Source organism: Frieseomelitta varia, unplaced genomic scaffold, assembly GCF_011392965.1.
Source record: "Frieseomelitta varia isolate USP_RPSP 00005682 unplaced genomic scaffold, Fvar_1.2 scaffold_693, whole genome shotgun sequence".
NCBI classification, from domain to species: domain Eukaryota; kingdom Metazoa; phylum Arthropoda; class Insecta; order Hymenoptera; family Apidae; genus Frieseomelitta; species Frieseomelitta varia.
The window spans coordinates 110,340-121,990 of record NW_025110471.1 but is presented as its reverse complement, the minus strand read 5'-3'; the positions used below and the strand labels follow the sequence as shown (position 1 = coordinate 121,990).

The following is an 11,651-nucleotide window of genomic DNA, read 5'->3' as shown; positions in this document are numbered from 1 at the left end:
CGTGCAGGAAAATTTTATTTGAACGTGATACAATAAAACTGTTCGATTTTCTCCGACGAAACAGGAATTTTTATACAAAATCAAAGAAAAAGAAGATAACTTTATTAGGAAAGAGATAGTCGTTCTTTAAATCAATATTACACAAGAGAGAAACTACAAAGCTTTTATCATTGTCAGGGACAGCAGCTAATGCCACTGTAAGTACACCTACATGATCAGAGTAAATATATCCTGCAACTAGTTAAAGTACTTATCTCGACGTACGTTCTATTTCGAGTACGAAAATAAAAATTATCAAATTTCGTCGTTTCTTTTTCTTTCTTTTTTTAATAAAAGCGTATGAAAAATGTGAACACCAATTTTACACTCGTTAAATGGGATAGATGATTGTTTCGTATTAAAAAATATTAATTTATAGTAGCCCAAAACCTATTTCATTAGAAATACTTCTTCGTTTGCGTTTATTTGGAATATCATTCACGAATTGAATTTTTTGCTAAAAAGAACCTGCTTTAAAAGGCATTGTGCGAAACCAGTCTGAAATATGCATATATTCCTGACATTTCCGACCAGAAATAGTTGCTCAGTGATACAGTGGCTAAGAAATAACGCTTACAGCGTAAAAATGAATCAACGCTCGTTCTACGAAAGAATTTAGTTGAGCTGGATATGAATATGCAGCTAAAAAAAAGAGAATCGAGAATTATTTGTGCACGCGAAATACCTTGTTTTACATTCTCTATATTTGTTGTAAAATATAAATTCACATGTGAAAAGATTATCAGAAATTAAAAGTATAATTGTCTAGAACATAATAAAATATTAATACATTTAAAGGAAAAATTTTCGGAGATACAATAGGACGATCTTGTCTAAAAATCATAGTTCAACTCGTGTACGCTCTCTCACCTTTAATACTTTTACAAAGGGATTGTGTCATCTGTCCATAAATACTTGCGTATTACGTGCGCATTATATCATAATAGCTTATTAGAGATAATCAATATCCTCAATTACACAGTTCGTGATTTCCTTCTAATCATAATCTAATTTTATTTCTAACGATAGGTCATTTAGATCTTTATCATCTCATTATATAGTTTACGATCTTTAGATTTTGGTTCCAATGCCAACTGAAACGAACGTGTTAATTGCAATTTGCAATCGACACCGAATAAATGCATTTTACAAGCAGCAGATGAATTTTGAACGAGCGTTTGAAGTTTTGATATTCTTAGCGCGACGTCCAAACGACAATATATCGGAGGGCCAACGTATTGTCATAATATAACTCGAGCAAAATATTTCAGACGACCGCATGGCTGTTTCTCATATTTCTAGAAATCAAATAACCACGGAGTTTCATACGAATGAATATCGAGCGAACGTTTCAACTGCATTGGTTTTAATCAAATTTGGCAACTTCGCAACGTGGGTATCTGACGAATGTATTTTTGGAGAAACACACTCGCAACCTTGTCAATTCGTGTAAAATTAGATAAGAATGTGAGATGTAACAATATATAAAAATCATAAACGGACATACGACTTGGTAATCCTAGTTCTGCAAATCTGAACTCGATACTTTGATGTTTCTAAATATTTCTAAAGTTAACATAGAATGTGATAGAAATATTTTTAGCGTCTTTGGTAGATTTTAATTTCGTTCCTATAATTTATCGTATTTATGTATTTACGTATTTTAATTTATATACATTTTTCAAATATCTATTTTCTTTATGAAATAAATGAGAAAATAATTGTAATACATAGCTGAACAAATTACAAACGTGAGAATTATGCTCCGTACACAATAGGCTTCAATTTCGAAAGAAACTTCTCTATTCATAGTACATACAATAGAATGTCTCGTGTTACGTGGTTGCTATTTACACAGATCCGGTATGATGATGAGTATATTTCGAGAAATTATATCAAATGCAATTCGTGTCAATGCAATGAATGAAAAGTGTGCTACATATATGTACACTTACAATTTCAAAACACGAGGAAGAGGTTTTTAATAGAAGTAAATAGTAAATGAAGATATTGGCAAAGATTTTTCAATTTATATCATTCACTCTTTTAATTCACAATCGGTGATTCATTCCAATTAAAATATCCAAATCACCCAAATTCTGCCGTTATTAAGAATATTACAGATCGTTATATTTAGAATAAGATTGTTTTAAAATTATTTTTAAATGACAGAATGAGAATGAATAATTCTTCTTTCTTTTTGAACACGAATATCATTTTTCATCTTTTACTTGTATACGTATGATATAATAAAAAAAAACTAACAATTCAGAATCACGATATCGATATAAAATTATCAATTATAACTGATAAACTGCGAATATTTACGCATTTATGGAAAAATTCAAATACACAAAATGTACGTGTAATTCAAAAATATGCAGAATCTCGAATTGATAAATCAAGTCTCTCTGCTTCTAATTTCATTAACTCTCGTCCGTCAGTTTGACACATTTCCCTTACAAAATGCATAAGATCACGATATGAAATTGTCCGTCTATCCGCAATTGAATAAAAATTTAATCCACTTGCTATTAACAAAGAAATTTGCAATTTTAACTGTCTATCTTTTCTATTGTATTCGTTTCGTGTCACATTAAGTCGGAAAAATAAGCGACGTATAATTATGTAAAAATTGTCTACAATTGACGTTCAGTAGAAATCTGAATTTTTTTGAAGAATTTGCACAAATGCCGACAGTCGAAAAATTAACAGTTAACTAACTTTATAAATTGTCGTAAATTAAAAAGTCGAATTGAGAGTTTGTCACGGACATTGACAACTGCTGGTTATTTTTTTATAAATTACGTTTAACTTTAAAAAAAAAAGTCAGAGTCAAAGATGCTTGGAAATCGTCTCCTCCAGTTCCTAATGCGCGTTCAATCTCATGACGTAATCGGTTAGCCATCAATGACGTCATCGTCTAAACTCGTCGTGGAATACGGTCGAGGAAAACGTCATGGGCACTCCGAGAAGAATCGTAATCGGCGACTCAACACATATAAACAATGAATTCTTCTTGCCGATTTTGCACGACTGGATATTAGATAAGATAACGATTGTTAAATTAATAAATAACAAGTGTTAAATTATCGTTGCACCAATCTCTTTCACACCTTTGAAATTCGCATAAGAAAGCAAATCAATACTACTCGCGCGTGATTAAATTTTTTAATTTCTCCTAAGCGAGTAAAAAAAAGATATACACTTCCCGTTTCTCTGTTTCATCGTAAAGAGTGAATGATAAACTTATCTGCATAATAATAAAGTATAATAAGCATGCTGTAAGCAAATGAAAAAAGAACAATGAAAGAAAAGGAACGTAAATAAGATAAGAAATATTAATGGACACACCATTAAATTACTAATGAAATGAATTTCTTTTCACTTAATATCTCGTCAAGTTTCCTTTTGTTTCAAATCATTTTTCTCAAGATTTCTTCGCGATTTTTATACGTGTACATATTTGTGCGTAGATGGAATTTATTCTGATAATAAATAACTTTCGGCCATGATTTTAATTTCATTAATAAGGAATTATTCTGTCTAACATCATAGAATAGAAATAATTATCAATACGATCAAAATAATTGAAACGATGCTACAGTAAATGCAGAAATTTAGAAGAATGACTTCGTTACAAAGATGTACGATACATAAATCTAAGCGAATAAAGCATTCCATGCCGTGATAACCAGTTATATTTTAAATTGGGAACGTATCGATAAGTTGTAAGACGGAAAAGAGAACTATTATCTTCTATCCTCTCGACAGGCATTGTTATCTTCCCAATAAATTAACACACTTTACAATTAGAGCGGATGAAAAGATTCGTTCTCTGACCCGATTGTCAATCGATCATTTATACAGAATGGAATTAAATTAAAATTAAGACGAATCATCTGAAGAAAAACTGCTATCATTTCTATTTGTCTCACATCACAAATTAAAATTATAATACCATTTTTTTAGTAATTATAAAAATCAGAGTTTAATGACTAATAGCAACCATAATTTATTTCATAATTATAAAATATTATATTGGAAGAAATAGAAATCGTGTCGATGACATTTTTACATGTTTGACATAATTAATGTACTACAGTTGTTATTAATAAAGCTTGAGGAATACTTTTCACTAAATTTTCTCGATATTATTAAGAGAAGATTATCTTATCAGGAGAAAGACTTTTGGCACATACGCAAACTGAAACCGAGGATGACGTTCCGCTTTGTACCTGAGCAAATATGACCTTCACCTCATCTACGTGTGTCTGCCTACCTGCTTTCCCGCCTACTTTCCATCTCTCCCTCTCGTTCTCTCCCAAAATTATTTTCATAATTTTTAGACGGAGTAATTTACCTACGCGAAAGTATCGATTTTATATCGACATTTATGACTCGATATCAATTAAATTTTAAGAGAAATTCTGTATGATTTTTGAGTGATAAATATCTTTTACTTGACGTATCAATTAAACTCCTTTAAATTGTATAAATGCCTAGTCAAAATTAATTAAAAACAAGAATAGCTAAAATCACAAACTAATAAGTATACATTTGTGACTTAATATCAATTAAATTCTTTGGCATTTTATAAGTCTAAGAAAAGATTGTTTTTTCGGAGGAAATTTAAATTTTCTTTGTGTGTGGAAACGAGGAAAACTAAAATCACAACGTGATAAATTTATGATTCCCTATCAATCGAATTCTTTTAAAATCTCTATAAATATCTAGGAAATCAATCTTTGAAGGAAATTAAAAATTTCTTTGGAAACGGGAATAATTAAAATCACATGATTACTATGGAATTTCAATATTCATCTTATGAAAATGGAAATTATGAATGCTTTCAATATTCATTTCGAAAATAAATAGAACGTATTTCTTAAATAAATAGATCGAAACTGGCAATTTTTAAACAGATAACAAAATTATATACGTATATTCTTATCCTATAAATTCTAAAGTATTTGAATAAAACTATATCAATATGACAATATCTTACATAATTTCTATTTTGTATCATTTATGTAATCTCCATTCAAACGAATCAGATTTGTTATCTTATAAATAAGATAATAATCTTACACTCTTACATTGATCGGTTTATTAGATTGCAATGTAATGTAAAAATTTGTTAAATGAAATGTAAATTATACTTTTGCGTTATTTTTATTTATTAATAGTCTAAAGTCCACGTCGGAAATTAATTTGATGATTCATTTTGACAAAAAAGAGGGGATATCCTTCGTAATTTCGTATATATATATACCATAGTAACACCGTCCTCGTTCTTAAATCATCGTCACTTACAAGACAGCCTTCATTATGTAGACATTGAATTTCTTAACTTAATTTATCGATTTATTTAACACCCACAAAATTTGTTCATGATCCTAACAAACCACAGATCACGTAAAGGTACTTTTTTTTTTTTTTTCATGTTATCACCTTACCGATAGTCACGTAAAGAGATATATTTTCCATGTTATTAATTAATCATTAGTCACGTACGTTCTTTAGTACAAGTACTTTTTACAATCTCATTGAAGAGATTGTAAATTTTTAAACATAGTATTTGGAAATTTTTGAATCGAGATAAGACACAAGTTGATACAAATGTATTGAAATACCTATATCGGCAAAAATTTCCAGTCCAAAAATCGAATACGAGTAGCAATACGAACATTAAATATGTTGTACTTTTTGAACGAAAGTTAGAAATACGTAGAATAGAAATTTAGAAAAGTCTCCAAACTTACGTTGTCCCGATTTATTTGTTTCGATCCTTGAGATATGTAAACTTTAACCGATTTTACGACCTCACTATGCTATATCCACATGTATTATGCTTGTGATTGTACGTATGTTTATTTTCGCACATTTTTGCGGCGTACGAATAATATTGTACATTATATAAAATCTACCGTAATAAAATATTATCCAATATTAAAAATTAAATGCTCGAGATCAATGGAATTTGCATTACTGTTGAACAAGACGAATTTTTTATATCTCGACTACGATAAGATATACAACGAGAAATATATATATATATATATATATATATATATATATATATAACAAATTTAAATATACAGAATAATGGTTCAAATATCATTAGATATACTTTACACGTTTAAATATCAATAAGCAGACTGTGAATATTTATGCAAACTCATATTTTTACGAATGTAATTGAAAAGATGTGAGCTAAATAAAAATTGGTTTCAACAGCTAAATATTATAATGTGTAGTTTACTATTTTAATGTGTAATTACTGTTATAATTAGTTTACTATTATACATAAAACGTGTAGTTTTATACTTTTGTTATTCTGTGTATTCCGTAAATTTTTCATGAAATGCATAAATATGCGCAGTCTATTAATATATTTATACAACGAAACAAATAAACTATCCTTAAAAGGAAAGAAAAACGGATACTAAATCTTAAAAAGGACTTTCCCTCTATATCCTCTAATTAAAGAAAGAAAAGAGTCAGATCCTCCAATCGCGGTAACGATTCAAATGAACGATTCCAACCGAGAAAAAAAATGGAACAGTGCGATACAAGTCTCAAATACAAATAAAAAAACATACACACACACACACACACAAGTGTCAGTCGACTCACCGATGTTAACGATCCTTATTCCCTCGTCGTCCAAAAACTTCAATGCCACCGATACGTTTTCCAATTTCTGTGACCTGAAGACGGGCTTCTGACTGTGTTTTGGTAGCTTCTTCTGCGCGAGCACCTCGATCAAACTGATGAGTAGAAGACCATCGGACAAATCATATTCCAAATCATCGATCTGCCTGTTCACCGTTTTCAGCTTCTCGTTCGCCCATCTCGTGAACGTGTTTTGCTGCGTCCGTTTCCACTGGGCATCCTCCAGCAAGTCTTGCTCGAACATGTCGTCGTCCTCTTCCTCTGCGTTCTCGCACTTGACTGACTTATCGTTCTCGCACATTTTATCGGCCGGTTCGCTCCTACGGGATTGACATTGGTAATAGTGAGCACGATGGTGGTGGAATTTACCTTGTGTGCGTTCACACATTCCTGATCTCCCCTCTCCTCTAGAACGGAGCCGTGGCTCCGCTATACAGCTCTACAGACTGGTGTGTCTGGCTCACTTTCTCTCATTCTACTTTATCTTCTCTTATGCATGCGCATACTACTTAAAATATATATGTACATATATACATATATATATACTATATTTGTATAGTGTTTCACGGGATCGTATGTGACATACAGGCGAAAGAAAAAAAAAGTATTCATACTGCTGGAATGTAGAAATAGAAGATGCATGTTATATATTGTTGAATGTGAATGTTTAATATTTTGTAATATTCATTATTAAATATATCACTCTATATTGACAAATTATTAAATATATTTATGATACGTATAGTGATGGATAGAAGAAAATTTGAGACACATATTTATAGCACGTTTTTAAAAGATGGAATTATAATAATAATTATATCTGACAATGAGTAAATATAAAATTAAAATAAAATTCAGAATGAATTACTGTTACCAACGTACTAAAGAATATGATATTTAATAAATTATTAACAGTCATGGTGTTTCTACTGTAAATTTTCTTTTCCCCAACATCTCTTTTACTCGATGATATTTCTTTAGTTCTTATCTGTAATACTTTGATAATTTACTGATAATTCATTATTTGAATATAAAACTCAAATCGATCAAATTTCGTATGAAAAAACAATTGCAATGTGCATAATAATAATGTTCGTATTATCTACATTCGTAAAATTATATTTCTTGAAATTTATAATGTTTTTTATAAGCAACATCGCTAAATAAATGATTTTAATAATATAACTGTGGTGGATTTATTGACAATAACGTTATTGCAAAATAACAAAAAAACCTACAGAACATTCCAAGATCTGCGACAGTAAAGAAACTGTTGACATTCTTGCAACTTTAGTAAGCAATATTTCTGCTTATTAGTAAGGAATATTTTTGCTTATTACATGAAATAACGAAGACATTTGAGATGGTAGATCATTCTATACACTTCGTACGATATGCGGAATGACCTAATGTTAAGTTTCATCGATACGAATGCCAATTCACTTCGTAAAGATACAAAATCGAATTCAACAACTTTCAAATTTTTTTCTTATTTCTTTGAAATAAAGTATGCTTTATTATTATAATTGATTATAGTCGTAATTATGTTAACACTTTTATTATCTGATCCTATATTGTTTGAAATTAAATAACAATTACGCTATATATGCCTATCGTTCTGTTTGATATACAATTTGAAAAATTACGCAACTGGACGAGAGAAAGTGAAATGTAAATTCCTATGCGGTACGTATCAATAAAAGTGATAATGTAAAAAGGTGGATTTAACTAAAGTTAACAGAAAAATACCGAGATTACATCGCTAATGGATAACACCCGATATAGTAAGTATCGCAACACGAATTCCTTTTACGAAATAGTCACCTTCTTCTTCCTTTTCCGAAGCGATTCCAGTTTTAGCGACAGACCTTACGTTCCTTTACAATCAAGAGTTAGGTCACAGTCATTTAACTGCCCTAAAAAAACAGGCCGATACGTTTCGATTAAAATACGACAGTCACAATTCACAATTGAAACGAAAATTACAAAATTATTTCATGTATCGAGCTATCTTTTAACGGAATTTTAATAATAAAGCATACGTGTCTAGAAATATTATTTAAAATTCAGTCAGAGAAATTTCAGTAATATTTTTCAAACGGCAACGAAGGTTTTCTACAACTACGAAATCTAACTAATTAGATTTCTGTAAATTTTGTTTCTCAACTGCAACATCTATTTCAGTAAATACAAAGTTATTCGAAAACTACTACAGACGCGGGATATTTTTCAATTAATAATCTTCTTTAAGCGCAATAGATTTCTGTAAGAGATCTGCTGACGATGAGGAATGGTCATTTCTCTGCTATTCGGACGGCTCTTTTGAAACGGAGGATCACGTCGCGACATGTCAAAGAATAATGAAAAATAATGAATATCTCGTTTTCTCACTAAGTTCTGGTTGACTCATTCTGATATATAATTCATCAGCTGTGAGAGGTGACCGCTCGCTGCGACTAACTCTACCGTGGTAGAAATAATGGCGTATAAGTTTCGAAATTTGGCAAGCGAACGTCTTCCGAAATACTACTGCATATGATGATTGCGAGAGATTATTATACCACCCTATCCTGCGATCGTTATTAAAAGAGATTCAGACGCGTGTCACACATGTACTTCATATGAATGTAAAGCGAATAAACAATTCTTTGTAAATATTCGTATTTGGAAGTAGAATTCAATATTTATCAGCAAGAGCAACTCTTACTGTTGGTCCATATTTAACTCTCATGATCCAACGCCTAAGTAACTGTGACTCATCCGTTTGACGGACCTGTTCGTAGCCGCGAGATGATGATCGCATAATTGTTAAGAGCAAATCTTTGACGAACGAAAGTTACAATGCTTTAAAGAACAAAAAAATATACCGACGAATTAATAAAATCATTTGATTGATTGACACCTTTGATTTGTCATGAATATTTCTATAGAAACTATTGTACCAGGATTTATATAAACGAATGAATTTTGATGTTTTAGATAAGTTATATTGCTTATCAACTTGAGATGAGTTATATAAATAAAATCCACCTCGTCAATTTCAATGATCCTGAAATATATTATGAAGATCAATATTCTGAGTAATCTTATACAGAGTATGTCCCACGCAACTGGGACAAATTACTAAGCTAAAACATGTTATTAAATTTCTTAAACAAGAACGACAGAAAGAGTAAAAATTATAGAAAGACACGTGAATCATGTACATGTGACTCACATATCAAGCAACATAAGGAAAAATGTGTTCAAGATGCAAGTGGAGGATTATTCGAATATTTGCAATAACGTTACATCATGCAACGTATTTAGTATTAATAAATAAAATTTCCTATTAAAATTTGATAAATAATATTTATGGGAGGAAAATAACTAATATTTATGGGAGGAAATATTTTTGACAAAAATTTTCCAGAATAGTAATAATAATTGTTTAAAAATAAATAAATATAACAGATTTGATAACTCAAGTCTAGAATTCAGAAATCTCTATAAGACTACAACTTTGTTCCAAAATTCAACGAGGAAGATCTTTTTCCTTGATATTTGTGTTATTCGTATTGATTCGAATATGTTTAAGATACATAACATTTCTAATTAAATTTTCTGCAATTTTGTTTTAACTTCAGGCAAGCTAAAATCAGTGACCTATCTATCTACTCTCTAACAAAGTAAAACTTGTACTAAAAAATAAATCTATAACATACGTAATATATATAAAATCTTTTATTACATAAAAACGATTAGGATGTTAAATAAGGCACATTGCATACACTAGACTAGGCACTATTTCAAACTTTAACGATTATGTTATAGATGGTTGTCGAATAGGTAATCTGATGAATGTAATAGGAAATTAATCAATTCCATGCTAAATTACGATGTGCAAGTTGCAAGTTAGAGCCAAAGTATTTTTAGAATGCATAGACATACGTGTCTTTTTTCCAAGGTCTAATCTTGTATGCAAAAGATATATTTTATCAAGAAAAAATAAAATTATTTCGATCTAAAGAAATGATAAAATTTTTAATTTAATATATATAAGCCTACTTTCATTAATAAATCTACCTTTTATAATAAATATTACACGAAAATTACACGAAATTTTATACAGTACAATTGTACAATATAAAATAAAATTTTCTATTTTCATATATAATCTTACTTCGTAATTTAAATTGACTTAGTCATTAAAAAATTATACTTTTTAATATCTATTATCTTGCTATTTGTAATGGCAAAATTTAAAAATCAATGTACGCATTTGTCGCATATTAATTCTCAATTGTTTCACTCATCAAGCATGCATATCATTTCAAGCATAAATTGCTACCCGTTCATCTATCAGTCGTCAAAACATCTCATTTGTATTCATATCGTAAAACAAATATCAATTAGAAAAAGACAATTATCTAATTTATGCGGTGTGTTTGAAAAAATTTGTAGAGAAGTAGTTTACAACTCTACGATTGATTTTTAATAAACGATTTCAATTAGCATTCATTGAATGTAATATATGTACGTAAAATCTTAATTTTCATTGAAAAAATCTTGTGTTCTCACTCTCTCTGAATGCCTGCAATTCATAGTTAAAAATGAATTGAGAATGAGAATTCTAAAACAAAATATTCTACTATACTTTTCATTATTTCTTAGTATTTAAATTAAATTAATTTTTATTTCCATTTCGATGTTGCGAATTGACCAGGAATTAAACGATCTGCAATTAAAATAATCTCTAATAGAAAAAACAATAAAATTAAACGCAAGTGTAAATGTAAACTAAGTAAAAAAATTTGAATTAATGAAAAATATCTAAATTGGAATAATAATCGCAATTAATAAACGAATATTAATTTCATTTTTATAATTCTAATTTGTAAAATAAAAATATAATTTATATTCATCAACATCAAATAACAATATATAAATGTATT

The 11,651-nt window shown here is 29.5% G+C and overlaps 1 protein-coding gene across 4 annotated transcripts in view; it reads right to left on the bottom strand.

Moving 5' to 3' along the window:
* The window catches only part of LOC122535277 (filamin-A), a 57,085-nt gene that overhangs the window by 44,685 nt on the left and 749 nt on the right, over positions 1 to 11,651 (bottom strand). For all 4 annotated transcript variants that reach the window (XM_043666677.1, XM_043666678.1, XM_043666679.1 and 1 more), the window contains exon 2: positions 6,679 to 7,037. In XM_043666677.1, the coding sequence (XP_043522612.1) occupies positions 6,679 to 7,018 (340 nt within the window). In that variant the 5' untranslated portion in view covers positions 7,019 to 7,037. The remainder of the gene's footprint in view (positions 1 to 6,678; positions 7,038 to 11,651) is intronic.